At 40.0% G+C, this 27,118-nt stretch overlaps 1 protein-coding gene across 1 annotated transcript; it reads right to left on the bottom strand.

Moving 5' to 3' along the window:
- Window positions 1–27,118, bottom strand: pigu (phosphatidylinositol glycan anchor biosynthesis, class U). Its single transcript, XM_060836144.1, has 12 exons — window positions 26,955–27,118; window positions 22,520–22,584; window positions 20,673–20,732; window positions 20,521–20,583; window positions 17,424–17,533; window positions 12,389–12,489; window positions 11,282–11,379; window positions 8,350–8,504; window positions 6,542–6,685; window positions 4,385–4,509; window positions 2,077–2,219; window positions 1–936 (listed from the first exon to the last, which is right to left on the bottom strand). The coding sequence occupies exons 1-12, from the start codon at window positions 27,082–27,084 to the stop codon at window positions 823–825; spliced, it is 1,308 nt and encodes a 435-aa protein (XP_060692127.1). The 5' UTR covers window positions 27,085–27,118; the 3' UTR covers window positions 1–822.

Here is a 27,118-nt window from a genome sequence, read left to right as displayed (position 1 = left end):
TCCAAAGGGTTTGATTAGCTTTATCAACAGAATCTTACAATCATTTAAGGGGTATAAAGCAGAGAGTGTTATAACAGAAGTTTATATTGAAAAGGATGTTTGTACATTCAGTTGCTGATTTGGACTTGACAATTATATTTTTAGCCCATATATTACACAGTCCATCCCACCCAATTTTAGATTTCTGACAAGACTAGTTCCACTTCTCAGAAGTGTGGTCAAGTATCCTGAGTTGAGATACGTGCAATGTGAACCCATCAGAAAGGATGGCCTCTAGTCCAACACTCGTGTAACACAGCCTTAAATTAGGTACTGCTGAGTTCCGTGGTAATAAACTTGGGAATCAGTGCAAGGTAAGTCAAACTAAATACACTGGGAAGACAGACCCATCAGTAGTTAACCAACATTCCACAGGAACCTTCATCATTTGTAACTCATTTCCAGCTAAGGGCTGCAGAGGGTAAAAACAGGAGCATATCTCAACATGAACATCAAGTCACGAGCATCTGAATTCCCAGGCTAGCACAGCTCCACTGCAATATGACTCTTATTGTTTAGAAAGAAGAGAAAAAAATTAACTTCCAAAAAAACTTAATATATTTTTAAAACTTTGTTTTAGTTGACAGTACTTTGAACTTAAACTCTTGTCCTCCTGGTGCTTCAAGCACCATAAAAACAAATGTTCTTAAGTGATTGAATCCTGCAATCCATAGCTGTATCACAATGAGGGACACTGATGTCCTGAGCAACAGTACCTTCTCTACAAAATAAAACGGGAGTGTGTTGGGATTTTAATATTAATACATGGCATTAATTGGTCCCTTATTTAAGAACAACATGGGCTTCTTTGCCATCCTTGGACTTCAAATTAAGTCCCTCGATGAGATGATACTCTCTCCGAATGTAGGCATAGAAGTAATCAGAAACCAACAGGATCTGTGGAAGAATATCAGGCAGTTTCAGTCATTGTGCCATGTACGGACCAACATTAAATAAAGATCACACAAATTGTCATGTTAACAAACTGAAATGGATGGTATACCATGCATATACTGAGTAAGGGCTTCTGCAATTTGAATCTGACCTTGAATGGTTACTGAGTGATTCAGAATTATCTTTCCAATGAATGCCCGTCACCATTTTTCATTGACAATGCAAGTAAATTAAATGTCTTTACTGCTCATGTCAGCTTTAGGAAACACATTGTTTTAAAAGTTCAGAAGCATTATACTTGATACTGTACATTATTCTAAAATGCAGCTGTATCCAAAATAGTACAGCTTTGTGTTCCTCAGATACAATAGTTCTCACTTGCGGTGTACTTGATAATATTTATCTTTCAGCCAACATCACTAAGACTAATTATCTATCCATTATCACAGCGCAGTGGTCTGTGGAGGATCTTACTATATACAAAGTGGCTGTTACAAGTTACATGACTTCAAAAATACTTAATTAGCTGTAAAGCACTTTGAGATGCCTTAAGGCTGGTGAAAGGTGTTGCAGAAATATAAGTTCTTTCTTTTTGTTACATACTGTAGCCTTAAAGAGAGGCTGCTTCACTGAAATAGCAGAATAGTACATTTCGTATTACATGGTTCTAAAAAGCTGTGTCAGCCGCCCAAACAACCCGAGCTCTACTAATATACATTTCATTTGCAACTACAGGCCTCAATTATTTATTCCTGGAGAGGCAGGGAAAAATGCCTTTGTTAGGCAGACCAAAATCATGACTATGTCTGTGACAAGAATTGGTAACATCTTAAAAATAAGTAATATATTACACTGATACCTCCAATATCACTTTCAAGCAAAACAAGAACCTAGGTGTACACTGTGACTTTACATAGCCATCTCTTGCCCCATTTTATGCATTTAGACAGGCAGATTAGCAGCAACTGAAATGATGTTGTGTGCAGAACTTCCTCTCTTTCAACCTCTAAGTTCCATCTGGTAGTTCACTAATGGGGACTGTACCTACAAGTTAGTGTCCCCATTCACCCAGGCTGGTCTTTGCTTTAACATTAATCCACATAGCAGAGAGAAACTATTGTACTGTTTGATTATTATACCAACCTGTCCCACATTAAAAGCCAAGGTAATGGCATAGTAAAAGTTGGAATTTGCACTTCCAGCATAAATCCAAAGGTGCCAGAGAACAGGGAACAACACTGATGAAGATATCAGCATGCAAGTCACCACAAAGATGTTCCGAAGGACTGAAAAATATAAAAAAATTAATTTGGTCACTTTAGTTTATTATAGTTATCGTCCAAAACAAGGACATACATTGAATGATGTTGACCTGGCTACACACAATCAGACAGGAACGTTCTCATTCCACATTTTCCTATGTTAAACGCATGGAAAATGAAAGACTATGCTGAACTTTTAATGGACTCAGCTGAGTTCAAGAATTCGGCAGGTGTACGTCAAGCCCGTAGGAGCTCTGAAGGAGCAGTTTGCCACATTTACAAATCAACACCAGTCCCCATTTTCCCTTGGCAGTTTAGTAGATAATATGTTGTTGTAGATAATTGGAAAGTTCCAAATTCAAGACATGATGTTCAATCATGGTATGCTTTCCTTTATCAGTCAGAGTATTGAGTACAGGAGTTGGGAGGTCACGTTGCAGCTGTACAGTACGTTGGTTAGGCCACTGCTGGAATATTGTGTGCAATTCTGGTCTCCTTCCTCTTGGAAAGATATTGCAAAACTTGAAAGGGTTCAGAAAAGATTTACGAAGGTGGTGTCAGTATTGGAGGATTTGAGTTATAGAGAGAGGTTGAATAGGCTGTTTTCCCTGGAGCGATGAAGGCTGAGGGGTGACCTTATAAAGGTTTATAAAATCATGAAGGGCATGGATAGGATAAATAGACAAAGTCTTTTCCCTGGAGTGGGGGAGTCCAAAACTAGATGGCATAGGTTTAGGGTGTGAGGGGAAAGATATAAAGGAAACCTAAGAAGCAACTTTCTCACACAGAGAGTGGTACGTGTATGGAATGCGCTGCCAGAGGAAATGGTGGAGGCTAGTACAATTGCAACATTTAAAAGGCATCTGGATGGATATATGAATAGGAAGGGTTTAGAGGGATATGGGCCAAGTGCTGGAAAATGGGATTAGATTAGGTTAAGATATCTGGTTGGCATGGATGAGTTTGACCGTAGGGTCTGTTTCTGAGCTGTACAACTCTATGCTCTATGCAACTTTATTCATAAAGTGATTTGATTCCTAATTCGTGATGATTTAACTGATCTCAGCCAGAGCACCAATGCTTCTGTTGTTGTCATTCTTGGTTTACGAGCATTGTTGGCAAATTGACATTGAATACCCACCCCTAGTAACTAAGCTGGTGGGGTCAGCTGAGTAAGTGATGAGGTCACCTCAGACGGCAGTTAACCACAGTGCGACTAATCCCATGGTAAACAGTCTAGACCAGATAAGGACAGCAGTTTACTCTTTTTGAGCAGCAGTTTACCCTTTTTGAGCAGAGATTAGCAAATTAATTGGGCTTCAACTCCATTTGTGCATGGTAATTTTTTTTAGATTAGATTAGATTACTTACAGTGTGGAAACAGGCCCTTCGGCCCAACAAGTCCACACCGGCCCGCCAAAGCACAACCCACCCATACCCCTAACCTAACACTACGGGCAATTTAGCTTTGCCAATCCACCCAAACCTGCACATCTTTGGACTATGGGAGGAAACCAGAGCATCCGGAGGAAACCCACACAGACTCGGGGAGAACGTGCAAACTCAACACAGTCAATCGCCTGAGGCAGGAATTGAACCCGAGTCTCTGGCACTGTGAGGCAGCAGTGCTAACCACTGTGCCACTCCCAAATGTTCCTTGAAGAGTTTTGTACAAGCACACGTCTTAAAGAAATTGCTTCTTATATGCTGCTTCTTGTGTATTTATGCATCTTAGAGAGAATCAAGGTCTTTAACGATGTTAGCTCTTTTTTTAAACCAGACTGAAGTGTTCACATCACTGTGATGGGAGCAGAAGCAGTCCCTTTTGTATTATTAATTCCATATCTAATCCAGAAACATAATCTCTGCAATGATGAACCCCTGTCATCCACCTGACAGCTGTTTAGAGTTCCCAAAACTGATGGATGGCAAGGTTTACACATTGCCATTATCAACCTCTGTTAGCAGGTGCAATTCTGTGGATATTAGCTGATAAGTGACTCAGACACCACACACTGACACTTTCTAAAGTCAAACAGCCCATCTATTAACCATTGACTCAAATGATGGTCTGATGCATGAGGGACCCGAGTTGTTGAAGCAAATATTTCTCAGTCAAGGGACTGCAGTTTCAGTAGCAGAAAGGAGGTCAATAATATATACACAAATGCATCCATTTGTATACTTACATCTATAAAGGTGATTCCACATGGGTAGGAAAGCCATGTATAGCGCTACATCTCCTACTGTAGGGTAAGACTTAAAAATTGCAATGATTGCAAGCTGAACGAACATGAAAAACATGGGATGATCTCTGTAAATGGAAAAAAGAGTCGTATATCAATCATAAACAAGTTATTAAAAAGGAAGATTGCAGACCAACAAATAGGCAAGCTTACAATATACACACTGCAGAGTCAGCACAAAACTAACTTCTCAATAGCTAATACCATGCTTCACAAACCTGGTATGTAATTGAGCTATTATTAAAATTTAGTGTTGTATACCAAAGTATGCTTAAATCATCAGGATTTTAACATGTTGCTCTCAGCTTTGCATATTAAGTGGCCCTTTCACCAACAGAAGAAACAAATGAGAACAGAAGTGCTTAGGAACAGGTCTGCAGCAGAATCATTTACTGTCCTTACAATATGAAATCTTCAGACATTTAGTTCCCAGCCCTGATTCCCTTTCAGCCGTGTCTCTGTGATTCCCACAACATTGTATCGGCCAATTACTATTTGCGCTACGAGCTCATTTCCCTTGTTTCATATACTGCGTGCATTTAAGTACACACCCTCAGTCCTGATATGTTTGGCCCCTTCTCATAGTTGTTCTTTGTTTCATCTGCTGTGCCTGAAGTTAGATTCCTGTCCTTTCCCAAACTCTGTCCTATCACATGTTTTGGAAACTATAATAACATCAGCTGAGCACTATCCACCTTCAGCTTTTTCATAATTTTGCATGCAACTGAACCCAACCGCCCCACCTATTTAGTTTAAAGCCCTATCCACAGCCAGGACTTGAGCCAACAGGATTCTGGTAAAAAGTGAAGTCTGCAGATGCTGGAGATCAGAGCTGAAAATGTGTTGCTGGTTAAAGCACAGCAGGTCAGGCAGCATCCAAGGAATAGGAAATTCGATGTTTCGGGCCAGAGCCCTTCATCAGGAATGCTCTCCTCATTCCTGATGAAGGGCTCTGGCCCGAAACGTCGAATTTCCTGTTCCTTGGATGCTGCCTGACCTGCTGTGCTTTAACCAGCAACACAATTTCAGCCAGCAGGATTCTGGTCCCAGCATAATTCAGGTAAAACCTGCTCCATTAGAACAGCTCCCTCCTTCTCCAGTACTGGTGCAATGCCCTTATGAATTTGAACCAGTTTCCTCCACACCAAACTTTCAGCCACGTGTTTCCTTCGTTAATCTTGTTGACCCTATTCCAATTTGCTCATGGCTCAGTTAATAGTCCGGAGACTATTAACTGAGCTTTTTAATATAGCCCCTAGCTGTTCATATTGCCCCAGCAGAACCTCCAGAGTCTTAAAATTAAGGTGTGTCAGTCACACAGCACAGTATACTCCTCAATAAATAAATGTTGGAAATCTGAGGTAAATAAAGTGTTAGAGACACTCAGCAAGTTTGGCAGCATGTGTGGAGAGAAGTCCAATACGACTGGAATCATTAAATCTTTACGACTGAGAAGGTAAGTTACTAGGCAAGGAAAGTCTAGGGTTCACAACTCTCAGTTGGAAGGCTGCTGGTTTAAGTCCCACACCAGAGATCAAAGTACATGTCAAACACACTTAATTAGCTTCATGGTTCTTTGAGATGTCCTGTGTTTGTCAAATTTGAACACATACCTTCCTTTCAAGGTTTGGAAGTGGCAAACAATTGTGGAGGAGTACTGGCTGCTGCATCTGCTAGCCAAATGTAGTAACCAAAGAGCAAGTGTGAGAGAGGCTAATGGGCAAGGAGAGAACTGAATCAGTAGAAACTCCTCCAAAGTTGAGTAGCTTGACAACAGTCATGCTCTTAGATGAACTTAATAATGGCTGCTTGACTGAGATATCACATGATCATATGAATTAAGAGCAGGAGTCGTCCATTCAGATCCACTAGCCTACTCTGCCATTCAATAAGATCATCACTGATCCTTGAACCTAACCGTTCCCAAATACCACAGTCACTCTCACAAGTTAAGAATCCATCTATTTCAGTCTTGAAAGTATTCAATTTATCTCACCCCTCTTGCGAAGTTGGAAGTGCAGTGTGGTGGCAAAACCTAGCGAGAGAAGTAGTTAAAAGACAGAAGTACATATTGAAAAGGTCAATTTTAAAAAGTCTCACCTTAATTTCACTGACAGAGGAAGTGTGTAGAAGAACACGTTGATTTGAAATACACACACAAAAAACAAGCGGAAGTGCTCAAACATCTCAGCAAAGAAGTACCAGAAAAGACCGATGTTTGGTGTAAGATCTGGAACAGAAAGACTAAAAGAAAATAAAGGATTTAGCCAAAAACAAAAGGTTTTAAGTTTTTCATAAAACCCATACTGTTCACTATACATTTAGGAATCTTTCATCTTAATTTCACGCAGTTGCTCTTTTAATACCAGTTTATTAACTAGGTTGCTCAGCAGAATCAACAATTAGATATCAAACGGTGTTTAAACTAGTTAATCTACACTAATGTTAATGCAATCTTAAAGGTCAGCAGGTGGTGCCTTTCAGACAGAATAAGGTCTGCAGCTCATTCAAGTGGAGCATGAAAGATCCCACATTCTTACTGGAGGAGAAGGATTTTTTCTAGGCTATGTGCTGAGGCTCAGCATGATCATGGTGGTAAATTTCCTTCCCTAGAGGACATTAGTGAACCAAATGCGTTTTTAATGCAACCCATAATTTCATGCTTACAGTTAGCTTTTTATACAGGTACTAAATTTACTTCATTAATCAAATTTAACTTTGGCAATTATAGAGTCATATAGCATGGAAACAGATCCTTCAGTCTAACTCATCTGCGCTGACTAGACATCCCAACCTGACCAAGTCCCACTTGCCACCATTTGGCTCACATCCCTCTAATTCCTTCCTATTCCTATACCATCCACCTGCCTTTTAAATGCTGTAGTTGTACTAGCTTTCACCGCTTCCACTGTTCCATACATGCACCACCCTCTGCGTGAAAAATTTACCTTTCAGGTCCTTTTTAAATCTTTCCAATCTCACCCTAAACCTATGCCGTTTTTTGAAGTGCCCCAGCCTAGAAAAAAAAGACCTTGGCTATTCATCCTATCCATGCCCCTCATGATTTTATAAACCACCTCAGCCTATGGCACTCCAGGGAAAATAGTCTCAGCCTATTCAGCCTCTCCTTGTAATTCAAACCCCCAGACTCTGCAACATCTTTTCTGCACACTCTCAAGTTTAACAACATCCTTCTTATAGAAGGACGACCAGAATTGTCTGGAGTATTCCAAAAGTGGCCTAACCAATGTCCTGTACAGTCACAACATGACCTCCCAACTCCTATACTCAATGCACTGACCAATGAAGGAAATTTTCTTTGTCATCTCTTCAAAAAACCTCAAGGTAGTGAGACATAACATCCTACACACAAAGCCATGCTGACTATCCCTAATCAGTCTCTGTCTTTCCAAATGCATGTAAATCTTGCTCCTCAGGATCCTTCCACAAGTTAACCACCAGTCACCTGTCTACAGTTCCCAGCTTTTGCTTACAGCCTTTAAATAATGGCACCACATTGGCCAATCTTGGCTTTGATGGAAAAAATATTTGCTAGAATAGCCTGCATTGTTCATGGTTATAAATGCAGTATTGCCATGTAAGTGAAACTAACTAAAGGGGGAATTTTCTGAGTTGGCAATCTGGTTTAACCAAGTTCCACATAATTTCAAATATCTTTGCGAAGCTTACCAAACTGTAAAAGTACATGGAAACTTGGAAAATGTTGTTGGTTCTTACAAGCATTTACTGATGATTTAATTCTGCTCCATTTCCCTTTCATTGTTAGCAGACACTTATCCGACCGTAATACTCTTCTCTGTAAGCAAGTCCTCAACATGGCACAGCAAGTCATTAACATAAAACACAGAGAAAACATTGTTTAAAGATGCTTTTGATTGACAACTCACATGAAGCCATAGGTAGAGGGAATGAAGCTCCACGAATTCAGCAAAAAAAACGATAAGCATATGATGACCATCAGGCAACCCAAAAACATGACTGCATACTTGAGCAAATGTAGCAAGAAAGTAGTGCTGTGTAGGTTCACCAACACATAGTGTTTCTGTGGCAAGATTAAATAAAAAAGGTATTACAGACATTCTTATTGAATGTCAAATTGTTCCTTATTTACCCTTACTTTCTCACCAGTTAATGATCAAAACAATGCTGCTACTCTTCAGGTTGGCAAAATGGTTTCTGAATACTGAGCAGTCGCTCCATTCCTCAGTTCCACTATAGTGGTGAGATATAGTGTTCCCTTTAGCTGCCCAGACATATGTCTTATCTACTAGAAAATATTACTAGCTGCATTAACTTACAGGACACCAATATGACAGTTGCATGAAGTTCTCAATACAGGACTATTGGGTGGCATTTATTGCCCATCCCTAACTGCCCTGAGATTTTTCCCACCAACAACAGCTCAATCCATTGTAGCATCAAGGTAGCATTGCTATGTAATCTATGCTTTTAATGTAAAGTATTCATTCCTCTATTTCCAGAGAGGTCTGTCATTAAAAAGTCTCTTGATCTCTACAGTCAAACATTTATTTCAATGCAGAGGAAGCTTTGGAGATATCACCCACCTGAAAATTTACTTATAAGAGGTAATGTCAAATAACTGGCAGCAACTGTAGTCAGTCTATTTGCCCATTAACAATCATTCCCCTTTACAAATTGTGCTTCAGCCTTGAAGGCAAAACAGGTTGAGTTGTGAACTCGCACTTCTCCCAAGGCAAACATTCCACTTTCAGCCTGCATAGAGAGGTTTTAGTTCACCACCCACCACCATTGTGTTCCCTGTAGAAGCCAGTCTATTCTATTCTTCAATAAGTTAACAATGTGTCTATTGCTTTGAATGATTCTGGTTTACAATGACAGCAAAGTGCAGTACTGCATTTGTAAAAGAGGACAGTTAAGGTTTGGTTGTTTCAGAAAAAAAACTTTTGGAAAATGCTACGTGGAAACAACCACTTAGTTCGGAATTGATACTCATAACCACTTCAAAGCTGACAAAGATAGCCAACAGATCAGAACTATCATTTTGGGACAGTAACCATTTCAGAACAAGTAATGTTTCAAGTTAATGGCCTTTCATCCGAACAGGCCATCAACCTGCAACATTAGATATTTCTCTTTTGACAGACGCTGCCAGACCTGTTGGATCTTCCCAACATCTTCTGTTTTTATCTCATATCTAGCAACCATTGTAGTTTGATTCTGAACAGATTAAGGTGATAGTTGAAACCAAAAAGAAATTGCCTGTGTGTACGCTTACCTCTGATTCACAAAACACTTAGATTCAAGTCCCACTTCAGGCTTGGGGACAAAAATCAAGGCTGACACTTTGATGCAATCCAAAAGGAGCACTACACTGTCAGAGATGCTGTCTTTTCAATGATATATTAAACTGAGACCCTGCTTGCCTTTTCAAATGGATGCAAAAGATTCCACTGCATAACCACGAAAAATAGCAGGGAACAAATATCCGTGGTCATTTTTTAATCTCTCAATGAACATCATTTGGTTTGTTTATTGGAGTTGGTAAGCGCAAACTAATAGCTGTGTTTCTGACATCACAACGGTGGCTTACACATGTAAAAATACTTAATTGACTGTAAAATGCTGTGAGATGACTTATAGTTGTGAAAAACACAAGTTTTTTTAATTTTTACAATCACGGCTGGCTGTCAGTCCTCAGGTTATACAGGTAATTTATATGCTCGACATAAACTCCAGCCCAATCAGTCATTTCATCTGAAACAAAGATGTCTGGGTTCTATAGCCCAAGATACAGGCTAATTCCCAAAGCAGTCATTGCTTATATAGGAGTAATTGTGATATCAACAGATCTCAGCAAGTTGTTTCACTTTGGGAATGGGTGGTCAAATATTACACCTAACCAGTTCGATGCAGGTATCAGCCAGTGCCCAAACATGCATATGTGCCAGCCGCAGTCACAGAATCTCAGGTCTAATCTAGAATTCTGGCTGTTTCACCCTTGCTCAGAAACAGGAGTAAGCAGACAGCTGACGTGATTGATGCCAAATGTTTGGATAACATTCAATTTCCTACGTATTTCTATCTCAAAGCTTTCTCTCATATATAAATACACATGCAAGTGTTATTTTTCTCTTACACATACATCACTGTCTTTGTGGAGATTAGCCAACTTAGATCAAACTAAAAACCTTCAAGTTTAGGACTACACCCCTAGTGCTTTTACAATGGGTATTTAAACTATATATTTCTGAAAAATAATACAGCAATTATAAAACATTAGCATTCCAGACTTACATAACATAACTTTAAGGTTTATTAACAAAAGTACATTACTATCCCTGCAGTAAATAGACTGTTCCATTGACTGCTGTCGTAGGTTTAGTCTTAGCCAAACTCCTTTTATTACAAGCTCAATTTGTGATAGCCATTTGAATAATTTTAAAAATTCAAGGGGCACTAATTTTCCAAAATATATGGCATATAAATTCACACTTAAATTTCCCTTTCTGAAAGAGTTAATCTGGGATGTGGTGCAGCTCCAGGGACAAAGAAACTGTCACACAAGTGGAGATTCTTTATGGCAAAGTGCATGTCCTGTCAAGCTGTTTGACTGATATGTGTACAACATAAGTAAGTCTGATCCTGTCCTTTGTGACTCTGCACAGTTCAAACATTAAATCTGCCCCTGTCCTGATCTGCTTGGTGCAGAACCACAGTGCAATCATTCAGTCTCATTGGGGGAGGGAATGCTTGACTAATGACATCAATCTTTACTAAAGGATTTGCTAGCATTTAATTCCGCTCTTCAATAACAAAGCTGTGATTAAAAATAATCACCTGTGCAAGGTACAGTAATGCTGGAGCAAACAATGCGACAGGATACAAGGATTGGTATGCAGCCAAAGCTAAAAATACAGCGCTAAGAAAGGCACTACCTAAAAAAGGCAAACAGAAAACATGTCAATTCAATTCTAGGCATTAGACAATCTTCATGAAATTGACTTCAAGAGCAATATGTTTATATATAAAGAGAAAAGCCTAGCCAGCTTTGCATGCAATTTTTCAAAGGTCTCTAAACAAAAGACTGCACCTGAAAAAAGCACATACTCAAGTTGTCAGAGACAGCAGCACTTTCTGTTTCAGATTTCTAGTTATCTTATCACTGTTCGTGCTTCAAGAGTAGAGCTATTTTTAATAACAAAATACAGTCTTCTATCTCTTCAATTATTTTTCTCATACATTTTTTCCACTTTCATTCCCGCCATCTGCCTAAACTGCAGATCCTGTAGGTACAGATTGTCCTCCACGAGCTCACACAACTGACTAAGCCTTAGTATCAGCAAGCTATCCGACTGTGGAGGGCATCAGGGTTCAGCATAATCAACTTGATCTGATGTTCACGAATATGGACATCCAGTAAACGAGCAGGAGCTGTGGTTGATCTTCTCTTTCCCAAATACTTGGGGTTGGGATGGAGATGTGTGTGTGGTGGGGTCAGTGATTAAATCTGGGACTTTACACCATGTGGCTTGATGCTAGATTCAGCAATACCTTTAACCTTCTGCCCTGCAGGAGCAGCACTCCTTCCATAGTCCATGATCACTCCTTCCATAGTTCATGCACTTTCTATGCAGCAAATTAAAACAGAATCAAATGAGACTTCTTCCTTCGTCTCTGCAACTTTCTTTCAAACTTGAACAAAAATATCGCAAGTGTTTGTTCAAATTTTCCTCTACTGTTCTTCCATTTCCTGGCAAGTTCCACTATTTTTGAGAGAATGTCTAAGCTGTAAATTTCTAACTTTTCTTGTGCACATGTACATGACAGGCAAGCCTCATTCTACTGTGTTTTGTAATGGGATCAATCACCAAATCAGACAGAGTATTGACATATGAAACAGCCATAGCATGCTAATGGTTTTGCTCATAAAGAAAGAAATCTCACCTTTCACAGTGGCTAAAATAAAAATTGCAATAATTGCATTGTTGATAGCACATGTAGATTTTGCCACGCAGGTAAGCACAGTGAATGGATTCAGGAGGTAGCTAGAACAGAACAGAAAGTTCTCTTTTTGTATTTCATTTTGAATCAGTTGCAAAGACCAAAGTTGACATTTATCAGTGACGTGCATGAAGATGGTAGATATGTTGATTATTGTTGTATATATATAGGAATCAAAGCTGTCACATATTTTATTTCTAAATGTTTAAGGTTAATGCAGTGACCATCAGTTGCTTATTGATACCTAGCTGATTTAAATTCAATCCAATCTAAGTTACATTGAATGTAAAGTACATTTGATACTTTCTTGTTTATGCTATTGATTTAGGAGGATTGTATTAAAAATAAATTAATTTTTCGCTTTGATATTCTGGTCTTCCTTCCAGTCAACTAGGATACTGCACAAAATAATCATGTTGCTTCAGACAGCAAAGTCATGGCAGAAAGGAAATAGGTTTCAAGCTCTTTATCAAACCAAATTTTGTAAAATGGTTTTTGCTCATCAGGAGTCTATACAAGGAAACAAAATCAAAGTGCTGAATCTCAAAATACAGGAGCAGGAAGAGGCCACTAAGCCCTCTGAACCTTTCTCACCATTCAGTTAGACCAGGACTGATCTGTACTTTCATGTAATTTACTTGGGTTTGGTTCCTTAACATTTAAAACTATTGACTAACAAAATCTATCAATCTTAGCTTTAAATTTGTTCAATAGACCCGAATGTAAATAGTCGAAAGTGTGGTGCTGGGAAATCACATCCTCGGTTGCTGTCTGACCTGCTGTCCTTTCCCAGCACCATACTCTCAACTCCGATTTCCAGCATCTGCAGTCCTCACTTTCTCCGACGTAAACAGCTTTATTTTCAACAGTCAATGCCGTGAGGTGTAAGTGTTCCAGATTATTACCACTCTACATGCTTAAATGCTTCCTAAGGATGGGATGTTTAACAAGGATCCTTAATTTTCAGGTAACGCTCTACCCAAACGTCTAAGCCTAAGGAATCAGTTTCACTCTTATACCCATTATGACAGCTTGTAACCAATCAGTTTTGCAAGAAGCTTGCATATGAGAATGTAACAACATATAGGATGTGTTGAAATGCATTGGAATAGTCTGTGCATCTATCATGCTACACCCATCACTAGTACACCAGGCTTTTACTAGCAAGAGTTAATCACAACAATATTATGAAAAAAAGTTTAAAAGTTTGAGTTTACAAAGATTTCAGCACTTGACATGAAGAGAAGCAATTACAAGTTGCAGAGCTTTTAGTTTTGAAAAGATGTCACAATATCACAGTATGGATGAAGCAGTGTGGATATTAAAGTGTCGCAGAGTAACTGAGTGAAAAATGCAACATGGGGCAGAAAGCAGAGGTTGAGTGGAGGAGGCAGCTGAATGGTGACAAAAGGGACAAAGGGCTGAAGTATGGAATGGTTTCTAGTCGATGTTATGTAGCAACTGGAACAAATGTACACAGGAGCTGTGACATACCACTGACTAAGTTGAAGAGCAGAGACTGGCAAGAATTACATATTGGCATTAGGGGTTACAACAAAGTTTCGGCACAACATCATGCACTGACAGGCCCATTCCTGTGCTCACTGTTCTATTTATAAGTCAGTGCATTATTTAATTACATTAACTCTGTCAGAAGCACTGTGAAAATGAAAGTACAACGGAGATAGAAGTAGCAGCAGTGTCAGGGAGAGAGAAATTAAGACGAATGCAACAAAAAAAAATCAAGGAGTGATAACACAGAACAATAACAAAGCAGCAGTAGAATCTATAAACATAACTGAGGTTGCAATGACCAGAGCAGCACATGACTCAAAAGTCAACAAAACAAAATGGTTAGCTGATAGATGGTTGGTGAGTGAATACTATAGTTCTCCTTTTGCCCTTTAAGCTAGAATTGTGTGTCAAACTTAGAATCAGGAACATGTAACCCAGTTACAATTAAACAAATTAACTGGAAAAAACGAAGTAATTTTCTGATTCAACCTTCAGTTATTTCCAGCAAGCTTGGTTGATTTAGTAAATTGAGGCATGACAGGTCATCTCAGTCTCTTACAATGCATATCCTTTCCACATGGGAACTCTAGGATGTGTCACGTTTTCAAGAAATGCCATCAGCTGGAGCAGTTCAAGTTCCGATAACTGAACTGATGCTGGCATCACAAAAGAAAACTGGATAGACTTGGATTGAATTATGTGGAAGAGAGGAGACTGAGTGGAGATGTAATTGAGAAGTAAAAAGGAAGAATGAAGAGAGTCCAGCAGCTACCACAAAATGGGATCCAGTTTTCTCTAGTGTATAAATTGTAAATGGGTGATGAAAGGGAGATTACAGCCGATTAGGGGATGTACAAATGGAAGCAGAGAGCACAGCTAAGACACTAAATGAAAACTCTATACATGTCTTTACCAAGGAAGATGCAACCTAGGCCACACAGAAAGAACGTAATTCAGACACTAGAAACTACCATAATTAGATAAGGTGCCTGCACCTAAAATGGATCAGGCACCAGAACGAAATAAGACACATTGAGGATGTGGAAGGAAATGAAATTCATATTTACAGAGGCACTAGCCATAATTTTCCATGTTTATTTAATGTCTGCAGTGGACTGGAGAATTGCAAACTTTACAACCTTATTCAAAAGATGTAAAGATAAGCACAACAGGACATGGATAGGGTAAATAGACAAGGTCTTTTCCCTGGGATGGGGGAGTGCAGAACTAGAGGGCATAGGTTTAGGGTGAGGGGGCAACTTTTTCACACAGAGGGCAGTACATGTATGGAACGAGCTGCCAGAGGAAGTGGGAGAAGCTCGTACAATTGCAGCATTTAAAAGGTATCTGGATGGGTATATGAATAGGAAGGGTTCGGAGGGATATGGGCCAGGTGCTGGCAGGTGGGACTAGATTGGGTTGGGATATCTGGTCGGCATGGACGAGTCGGACCGAAGGGTCTGTTTCCGTGCTATACATCCCTATGAGTCTATAACTATAGGTCAATCAGTTTAACCTCAGTGGTGAGGAAGTTTTCAGAAACAATAACTTGGACAAAATTAACAATCACACAGAGAAATATGGATTTATTAAAGAAAGCCAGCCTAGATTTGTGTAAGGGTAAATCATGCTAGTTTTCTGAAGAGGGAAGAGACAGAGTTAATGACAACAATGCAACTGAATTGGTAAACAGGTTTTCCAAAAGACATTTGATACAGCGCAACTTGAAAAACTGATGGGACAAATTATAGCTCATGCACTTTAAAGGGCAGTAGCCCCAAGCATTAAGAATTAGCTGAGGCACTAGCAATAGAGTAATGGTCAATGATGTTTTTTGGCTGGTGGGAGCTTTATAATGAAATCAGTGTTGGGACGCAAGCTTTTCCTGAGATATATTAATGACATAGACTTTGGTGCAAAAGACAAAGTTTGCATTGTACTGTGAGGACACAGATAAGTTAGTGGCACGGGCAGAGTGGTGACAGGTGAAGTTCAATTTGGAAAAAATCTGAACTGATTCATTTTGGTAAGAAGAACATGGCGATACAATGTGGAATGAATGGCACAACTCTACAGGAGGTGCAGGAACAGAGGAACCTGAGTGTACATGTACAGAGATGACAGGGCAGGTTGAGAGAGTGGTTACAATAGCATACAGATTTGTCAGTTAGTTCAGTTGGCTGCAGTGATGCCAACAGCATGGGTAATTTCCCATAGTGGCTGAAGTTACCATGAAAGACTCTCCTTCTCAACCTCTCCCTCGTCTGAGGCACGGTGACCATCAAGTTAAATGATCACAGCTCAACTCTAATGAGAGAGCAGACCCACGGTCTGATCGGACTACAGGACCTTTATCTTTCATTTCTTGGGCTTTATTAATAGGGCCGCAGAGTGCCACAGCAAGAACATTTTACTGATCATGTATAGATTTTACTGATCATCATTCTCAACTGTATGACTGCATCCAGTACTGTATGACTGCATCCAGTACTGGGCATACATTTTAGAAAGGATGTGAAGGTGTTGAAAAGTACAGAAAAGATTCACTAGAATGGTTCCATGATTAAGGAAGTTCAACTATGCAAACAGATCAGAGAAGTTTCTTTTGGAGAAAAGGCTGAGAGGAGATTTGATTAAGTGGAATTCAAAAGCATGAGGTGTCTGGAGAGAGCAGTAAGGTTGAAACTGTTCTCACTCATGAAGAGAACAAGAATGAGAGAGCAAAGATTTATAGTAATTGCTAAAAGCAGCAAAAGCACAAAAGAAAAAGAAAATCATGCAACAAGAGGTTAAGGTCTGGACAGCAACATCTGAGACTGTGATGGAGGCAATTGAAATATTCAAAAGACATTAGACTGCAATCTGAAAAGGAAGAACGTGCAGTGTTACGGGGAGAAGAGAAGAGAACAGTGGTAAATAATTGCACACTTGGAGAATCGGCGCAGACAGGATGGGCTGAAGACGCTGTTTTGTGCTGTAATAATTCTGAGATTCTGTAACTATAATATAAAATGACAAGGGATCTAGATCGAGTGGTTTGGAAGGAGACAGCCTTTTAGTAGATAGGTAAACAACAAAAAAAAGGACTTAGGTTAAATCAATTGCTAACAGAATTAGAGGGCTGTTGAGAATTCTATTCACCCAGTGAGTGCAGTGGATGTTGCGAGCTTATTGCCTGAAATGGCGGCAGAGACTGAAACTTAGGTCTGAACTTGTCACATTAACTGCAGGATCAAAAGCTGTAAAGTGAGATGATTCATTTCCCATTCAACCAAGCACATTGGGCCAAATGTAAAGTTTCTATCAAGCTAAGTAGGGTGCCATTGCCAGTTAGGTCATAGCAGGAGGATATCCCAATCATTGTCAAACTGTACAAACACACTGTGCTACATGGCCATGCTTGTAGCCATACCTGAGCACAGATATCACAGTACTGATAATGGCAATGTGCTTTCTTACTTACAACAGTGCTACCTTAAGAGGAATATGATACATTTCTTTTGGAGTCCTGACCAGCGTGATGACATCAGGAGCATATTTCTGAAATTCAAAAGCAATCCGCTGTTTTCTAAACTGAGAAATAAAAGTGACATTAAAAAGATGCAACGCCGAGTTTATAATTAAATTCTACACATTTAGTTTAGAATGTCTCTAAATTCTGTTCTCTCAAGCTGCATGTCTCACATATGCAATGTGAGATGTGCAATTGTCAAATACAAAGACTTAATGTTTTATCAAAGGCACAAAATAATTATCATCTAGGGTTCTGCTTGACATTTGCGAGAGTTACTTTTTGACTGTCCAGGGCTACTTTCTCATTAACTCCATTAGACGATAATTTTACTTTTGGACTTATGTTGACAGTTTGAGTATTTATTCCCATACAGAGACAAAATTAGAAGAATCAATCGCTGCATTAAATGTAAAGCTATACCATGGTCATGTGCATTGTTGAGCTTTTTTTTTAAATTCATTCATGGGATGTGAGTGTTGTTGGCTGGCCAGCATTTATTGCCTATCCCTGGCGGGGATAAGTTCCTTTCTTGAACCACTGCTGTCCACCTGTGATTGGTTGACCCACAATGCCATTACGGTAGGAATTCTAGGATTTTGACCCAACAACAGTGAAGGAATGGCAATATATTTCCAAGTCAGGATGGTGAGAGGCTTGAACGGGAACTTTCAGATGATATTCCCATGTATCTGCAGTCCTTATCCTTCTGAATAAAAATGGTTGTGGGTTTGGAAGATGCTGTTGGAGAATCTTTGGTGAATTTCTGTACGTGGAACACATTGCTGATCCTGAGCGTAAGTGACAGAAGAAGTGGGGGTGGTGCCAATTAAGTGGGCTGCTTTGTCCTAGATGCTGCCAAGTTTCTTGAGTGTTGTTGGAACTGCACCGATCCACACAAATGGAGAGTGTTCTATCATACTCCTGACTTCTGCCTTGTAGGTGATGGATATTGGAGCATACTCGGTTGAGCTCAATTCTACTTTGACCCAATATACAAATCTCCATTCATTTACAGCAGATACCACTTGATACCAATTGGAAACTTTTCCTTAGGCCAAAATGTGACATTTGTTGTACACATTATTCCCAGCTGAAATCATAAAGGTTTAGAATCTTACTTGTCTGCATAACATTAGGGCCATGTTGCATTTTGCATTTATGCAGTAAACTACTGGGGCTCACAGATGATACACTTAGAGTCATAAAGACGTACAGCACGGAAACAGACCGTTCAGTCCAACTCGTCCACGCTGACCAGATATCCCAACCTAATCTAGTCTCACCTGTCAGCACCCGGCCCATATCCCTCTAAACTCTTCCTATTCATATACTCATCCAGATGCCTTTTAAATGTTGCAATTGTACCAGCCTCCACCGCTTCCTCTGGCAGCTCATTCCATACACATACCACCCTCTGCGTGAAAACGTTGCCCCTTAGGTCTCTCTCAGTTCTTTCCCCTCTCACTCTAAACCTATGCCCTCTAGTTCTGGACTCACCCCATCCCCAGGGAAAAGACTTTGTCTATTTATCCTATCCATGCCCCTCATGATTTTGCAAACCTCTATAAGGTCACCCTTCAGCCTCCGATGCTCCAGGGAAAACAGCCCTAACCGTGCAACCTCTCCTTATAGCTCAAATCCTCCAACCCTGGCAACATCCTTGTATATCTTTTCTGAACCCTTTCAAGTTTCACGACATCTTTGTTTAAAGAGAGATGCAAACTGCTTTCAAATCACTGACAAAAATAATCTTGATTTGGAGTTGCCAGTGTTGGACTGGAGTGTACAAAGTTAAAAATCACACAACACCAGGTTATAGTCCAACAGGTTTAATTGGAAGCACACTAGCTTTCGGAGCAACGCTCCTTCATCAGGTGATAGTGGAGGGCTAAATCCTAACAGAATTTATAGCAAACATTTAGTGTGATGTAACTGAAATTCTACATTGAAAAATTGATTGTCTGTTAAGCCTTTCATCTGTTAGAATACAGTGATAGTTTCACTTCTTTCATGTGTAAATCACAAAACCTTCTTTTTTAAAAAGTTGCATTCTTGGGTTAGCTGTTAACAATGGTGATAGCTAGACAATATGTTGAAGGCGTTGGCCCCCTGTGTTCTCTGTCTATGCCATGATGTTTAGATTGATTCTAATCTAAAAAGTGAGATAACAGAGTTTTACATAAATTTGTGCAGTTTTTGAGCTCAGAGTTCTACATGAATGCATGCAGTTTTTGAGCAAAGTACAATGTAACTCTGCAAGTACAAATTCACCCCACAAAATATGTCTGCATGTGTGTCTTTGTCTGGATTGGGGGTTGTGAGTGTGAGAAAGTGTATGTGTGTGCGTGTAGTGAGTGCAGAGTCTGTGAGGGGGTGCGTGTGGGAGCGTGTGTCTGTAAGGGTGTGTGTGGGTGTCTGTGTGTACGTCTGTGTGTATTGTGTCCATGTGTATAGGAGTGCCTGTGTGCGTGTGACAGTGTGTATGTAGGAGTATCTGTGTGTGTAGTGCAATGGTGGTCACCTGTAATGTGGCATGAACCCAAGGTCCCGGTTGAGGCCCTCCCTTTGGGTATTGAACTTAGCTATCAGCCTCTGCTCGGTTATGTAAATATTATAATCCAAAACTGACTGGTGCAACCCCAGTGAGCATTCTTATCCGTTACCGTGGGCTAAACATCGCCTGTTATGACACATCCTAGTTTGGCAGGAAAGTTCCTGCTTGGATAAACATATTTAGAAACTGAAGCCGGGAACTGATAATTTGTACATGTTGGCATTATAATTTATTCACTAAAAATATGAAAATGTACAAAACCATTGTTTTCATAATATGCAGATGGTTTTTCAAAGTTTTCAAGCATAAAAAGTGCTGAATAACGACTGATTGGTTAGGGTAGGAATCTACGTTGCTATTTAATTATGGGACTATTCTTGTGTGGAGAAATATATGCAAGAGCTGTGAATAAGGAGGGCTTTGGCCTTTGTAGAATGTCAACATGAGAAGCTTGCATAGTCACAACACTGTCTTTCACTACAATTTTCTTACCACAACTTTGTTGAAATCATCAGCAACAATATACAGTGCAACTGCAGTTATAACATCCATTGCCTGTGGAAACAAAATTCATTCATTGTCAAAAATTCACACAAAAATTTAGATTGTATTGTAAACATGCACTATTCAACAATATCACTTACCATAAAGACAAACTCTGCATAGTCAATAAGGAAATGAAAGAGATATAATGTAAGAGGTGTCTGTAAAATAAAATAATAAAACACAAGTTAACATATGTAATAAGACCAAAAGAAGTAGGGGCAGAAATTGACCCCTCAAGCCTGCTTTGCCAATGTAAATTTTCACCAAATAAACAGAATGTGACAATAAAGACTGCAACATTTAGAGAAATAGTGTGATAGAATGTTAGGTCCCCATCTCCAATTCCTGTCTTTATACAAGGATAACAGAATCATATAACTGACAGACGAGGAAGGCTTTAGGGTAGTTCCTGCTGAAACAAACATCCCTTCTGGAGTTTAATTGACAAACTCAGGACCCACATTTACTGAAGTATCAGATCTTCTAGCCCATTTGATTCAAAAGGTGCTTTTTTAAAAAAAAATGATAGTTGTTTAATGTGAATCATGGAAGACAAACACCCCAGCAACTGTTCCCTACTTTTACCTGGCTAACTCCCTTCTCTCTCAGCCTAATACCAAGATCACAGACGTGCAAGAAAGGCCATCAGGATGACAGAGATAAAGATTTTTGTGGTGTACTGAGACAGGGATGTAGATCATCTATGAGTTAAACAAATACCTACGTAAAACCACTACAAAGAATCAATTCCTTTGCTGGAAGTTGGTCGTGAAGAATGAGTTATTAGGTTAAGGCTTAACAAACATATGATCTGCAAATGCCTGTTCCTGTCTGATATTACATTCAGTAGCTATTATTAAGGTTAGAACCTCCATTGAGCAGAAGCAATTCTTTGACTGCATTGAGCAATCCAACCAACTTTACTAGCAAACTTTTCAGCAAAGATCACTGGAAAGTGATCAGGGCTTTATTGATTTGTCTTGTCCCCAACAGCCAAAGGGTATAAAGATACTTTCCAGTTTTCCAATACCTTAGCTGAGTTTAGCAAATAGTCATGTTGAGCATCCTTTTGTGGCTCAGTTACATATTTTCAGTTTATTTTATCAGTGATCTGGATTGCTGAAGGATCTCCAATGAGTTATTTTATACAAATTTAACTGTACATTCAGTATAACATCTCCTCCAGTCCCAGAACATATGAAATGCAGTTCACTTGCGACATAGGTCAGTGCTCAAAAATTAAAAAAAAAGTAAGTTCAACAAAGATCATTGGTGACGCCCTTGCATGAGTCAGAACACTGGGACTTCAAGTCCCACTCCAGATGCACATAGACCAGACAAAACTCAGCTTTCAGAGGTGTCAACTTTTAAACAACTTGAAAAGTTCCCATCTGCATGCTCAGAAGCAATTAAAGATTCCGTGGCAATAGTCAAAGAGTAGCAGGGGAGCTGCCTAGTGTTCTGAAAAAGAATTATTTCTCAATTCATAAGGTGGCACTGGTCATTTTCCCACTGCTGTTTGTGGGAGGTTGTTGAGTGCAAATTGGCTGCTGTGTTTCCTACAATAAATGACTATGTTTTAAAAGTTATTAACTTCTTGCTCATCTCAAGGTCATTAAAAAGCACTTTATAAATGTAAGGCTTTCTTTGGCTCTCAGTAAAATACATTTGACCAGTAACGAATGATTGGTTAAAAACTGACTTCTCAATACATTATGAACACACACATTTGCTAAATTTAGAGGACGTCTATGTACAAAAAGCCTTCGCAATCAGAAGAAGTGAGTGCACTAAAGATCAGAAAACATTCACGAGGACACTTAACAGCACCCCTACTGTTCTACTCTCTGTTATTCATTTAACTGTTAATAGATTCATGTTGAATCCAGTGTCATACAATTAACTGAGGTGGCTAGAAACACACAGCTAATAGTATGGTACTTACTTCATGGAACAGATTTCCAGAATATGGGGACACTCCTAGATCCAGCAAAGCAAGCCCTTCCACAACTAAAATGTAAAAAGAAACAGAACATTACAGTACTGCAAAATTACAGTACAAGCTGCAAGTAGTAGAATTGGAAAGGCTTGGTGTGGATTAATTTCAAAACAAAGCCTCCAGATAAGTTTATCAAACATTTTTAATAGTTTAAGGCTGTAAATTTTTCCACAGCTCCAAAATTGTTCAGAAATCTTCCAAAGTGCCTTACTCAACCAGGAAAGAGACTATAGAAATTAAGTAAATTCCACCACAAAAAAGCAACTACTTCCTGCTCATATATGGAAATCCCTAAACACACTTTTAACTGGAATCTGTTCACTTCATTATCATACTTCAAACTTTGGTAAGTAGGCCTGGAGCACCCAGTTATCTTCAATGAAGATAGTTGGGAGGATAGAATAAAATCTTCACAATACAGGCTGGTTTCTTCAAACTTAACTCACTACACAGGGCAAGAGAAAGTGAGGACTGCAAATGCTGGAGAGTCAGAGTTGAAAAGTGTGTTGCTGGAAAAGCACAGCAGGTCAGGCAGCATCCAAGGAGCAGGACAATGGACGTTTTGGGCATAAGCCCTTCATCAGGGTACACCCACAAATGAAATTTCAAATTCAAGAGAAATTGTTTTTTGCTCCTTTCTCCCACTGATAAAATGCATAATTTTTATATGGTATATAATAAATTGGATACCAAATATTGAAAAGGAGACACACATTTTAACACTCGCACAAATTTCGTACTCCTTATAATCAGCTGTAACGTTCACTCAAGAACTTCATTTCCTACATCTATCATTTCAGGGAAACTATTAATTGCAAAGATTATTACATGGTAATCATTAAAAATTGTACCTTATTAATCTAAATAGCAAAGTAAATAATATGCACCATAAAAGTGGGCGGCACGGTGGCACAGTGGTTAGCACTGCTGCCTCACAGCGCCTGTAGACCCGGGTTCAATTCCTGACTCAGGCGACTGTCTGTGTGGAGTTTGCACGTTCTCCCCGTGTCTGCGTGGGTTTCCTCCGGGTGCTCCGGTTTCCTCCCACAGTCCAAAGATGTGCGGGTCAGGTGAATTGGCCAAGCTAAATTGCCCGTAGTGTTAGGTAAGGGGTAAATGTAGGGGTAAGGGTGGGTTGCGCTTCGGCGGGTCGGTGTGGACTTGTTGGGCCGAAGGGCCTGTTTCCACACTGTAAGTCTAATCTAATCTAATCTAAAAAGCCTCTATTGCAAACTTTACAAATGACACCAAATTTGATGCAGTTAAAATGATGGAAGGTGAGGTCAATGATGGGAGACCACTGTTTAATGAAATGCACAGATATAGTTCAATGCAGATAAATTTAAAATCATATATGAGTGACAATGACCACACAGTAGAATTACTAATTATAGAGACACAAAGTTGTACAGCATGGAAACAGACCCTTTGGTCCAACTCGTCCAGATTGCCTAAATTCATCTCATCCCATTTGCCAGCATTTGGCCCAGATTTATCCAAATCTCATTCATATACCCACCCACCTGCCTTTTAAATGTTGTAATCGTACCCAGTCTCCACCACTTACCCTGGTAGCTCATTCCATGCACTGATTACCGTCTGCATGTAAAAGTTGCCCCTTAAGCCCCTTTCTCATCTTTCCCCTCTCACCTTAAACCTATGCCCTCTAGTTTTGGACTCCCCTACTTCGAAAAAGACCTTGTCTATTCACCCTATCCATGCCCCTCATGATTTTATAAACTTCAAGAAGGTCACCCTTCAACCTTTGATTCTCCAGGGAAAATAGCCCCAGCCTATTCAGCCTCGCTCTATAGCTCAAATCCTCCATACCAAGCAACATCCTTGTAAATCTTCTCTATACCCTTTCAGGTTTAACATCTTTCCTATAGCAGACCAGAATTGAACACAGCGTTCCAAAACTTGTGGAACCAACATCCTGTATAGTTACAACATAACATCCTAACTCCTACATACAGTGCTCTGAACAATAAAGGCAAGTGTGCCAAATGCCTTGTTCACTATCCCTTCTACATGTGACTCCACCTTCAAGGAACTATGAACCTGCACCCCAACATCTCTTTGTTCAGCAACTAGTCCCCAAGGCCCTGCCATTAAGTGTATAAGGCCTGCCTTAGTTTACCTTTCCAAAATACAGAACCTCACATTTATCTAAATTAAAAGCCATTTGCCACTGCTAGGTTCATTAGCCCAACTGATCAAGGTCTCACTGTACTCTTAAATGCCTTCTTGGCGGTCTACTACACCACTAAATTTGGTGTAATCTGCACAATTACTAACCATACCTATGTTCATATCCAAATCATTTATCTAAGTGGCATTTATAAAAGGTAAAACCATTAATATTGTCTCTGCTAATATTTACAATTTCTAGTCAGCCATATTCCCCCTTTACTGTTGTGGTTCTGTTCGCCAAGCTGGGAATTTGTGTTGCAGACGTTTCGCCCCCTGTCTAGGTGACATCCTCAGTGCTTGGGAGCCTCCTGTGAAGCGCTTCTATGATGTTTCCTCTGGCATTTATAGTGATTTGTCTCTGCCGCTTCCGGTTGTCAGTTCCAGCTGTCCGCTGCAGTGGCTGGTATATTGGGTCCAGGTCGATGTGCTTATTGATTGAATCTGTGGATGAGTGCCATGCCTCTAGGAATTCCCTGGCTGTTCTCTGTTTGGCTTGTCCTATAATAGTAGTGTTGTCCCAGTCGAACTCATGTTGCTTGTCATCTGAGTGTGTGGCTACTAAGGATAGCTGGTCGTGTCGTTTCGTGGCTAGTTGGTGTTCATGGATGCGGATCATTAGCTGTCTTGCTGTTTGTCCTATGTAGTGTTTTGTGCATTCCCCCTTTACTGATAAGAATAATTCTGGCATCCTGGCACAGTTACCAAAACAAGACACGAATATATCTAACAGGGATGTCAGAAAAGCATAATTGGCAAATAAACATTTAAGTATATGATCAATCCTTTTTTAAAATAAAACTATTGATGACAGCCCTACTAACTTAACTCAACAGGTTCCAACAAAAGCAACTATAAATACATCACCCGAGTACTTCACAGCTCAAACACGATCTTGCCAGAAACAAGTCAAGTTTTGCAAAGGTAGGATCAGTAACTGTTTGAAAAAGTTCTAAAGTCAAAGTCGACGTGGGTTCAAGGCACACACAATATAGAAACTGAGCACATACCCATACTTGCTAGGTAGAGGACATTTGACGCAATGTCAGGGCTATTCTTCATATGAGATGTTAAATGTTTTACCCATTTCTGTGGTTCATCCAGAGTCCTCATGTGTAAACCTACCGCTGTCTCAGACTATCATAGATTCAAGTCTTACTCTATAACTGGAGCAGAAAACTCTAGGCTGGTCACTCAGGGTAATAATGAGAGAATGCTGCAATGTCACACATGATATTAGCTAGATGAGATATTAAGTGAAGACTTGGCATACTCTCTCAGACACATTCCTGATGAAGAGTTTATGCTCGAAGAGTTGACTCTCCTGCTCCTCAGGTGCCGCCTGACCAGCTGTGCTTTCCCAGCCCGACACCTGGATCTCCAGTCCTCACTTTGTCCATATACACTCAGATGTATTTTAGGGATCCAATCTCATTTTTCAAGTAGGAGGAGGCACGCTTTTCACTGGTGTCCTGGCTAATATTTAACTCTCCATCAACATTCCAAAACAAAAATTCTGGTCACCACATTGCTATTTGTGAGAATTTGCTGTGTATACTTTGGCCGCCACTTTTCTTGCATTACAACAGTGACTACAAATCAGAAGAACTTCACTAGGAGTAAAGTACCTTGAACCACTCCTAGCTTGTGAAAACTTCATTCTGATGGAGGAGGAGCAGCACTCCGGCAGCTTGTGATCTATAGTCTGGATTATAATCTGGAATCATGTGACTTCTAAACTTGTGAAAGGCATGTTTTTAAAAAAGAGAGAAAGCAACAAGATCGACTCTGCAGCTCACTGCTGGCGAGGAGGCCTTGCAAAGCAACAGTAACTGCACCATCTGCTTGCGGAGGTGCCAGCACACATCTGGGGCTAGCAAATGCGTGGGAAAAGGTTTTGGAAAGATTCGATGGGGAGCTGTTTAACTGCAAGATCTCAGCAGCAAATCTGATTGTCACAGTTACACCTCCCTGAGATCCTGGCAACAGCATTGGATTGTGCATTGTTTTTGGGTGCGTTACACACATGTATTAAGCATTAAATATCTAAAGTGGACAACATTGCTGGGGGATTTCTGCAGCTTAGTGACAATGACAAGCTCCAGGGGCCAACCCACACTGACAGGGGGTGGGGGGAGGGGAATCAGCTTCACGGGTGGAATCAATAATAAAAGACACACAAAACAAATACCTCGCTTCCAAGAATTCAGAGGAGAGACCACTTCTACTCGCTCTGAGATAAACTCCACCAGCGAGGAGCGGAACAGCACAGCCCTGACCGTCACCGCCACGACCAGCACCAAGACTAAGGAGGCGGCCATTGTCCCAACCACCAGCCCCGGCGGCGGCGGCGGC

The sequence above is a fragment of the Hemiscyllium ocellatum genome, chromosome 15 (genome assembly GCF_020745735.1).
Source record: "Hemiscyllium ocellatum isolate sHemOce1 chromosome 15, sHemOce1.pat.X.cur, whole genome shotgun sequence".
In the NCBI taxonomy this organism is placed as follows: domain Eukaryota; kingdom Metazoa; phylum Chordata; class Chondrichthyes; order Orectolobiformes; family Hemiscylliidae; genus Hemiscyllium; species Hemiscyllium ocellatum.
This window is presented reverse-complemented; position numbering and strand designations above follow the sequence as displayed.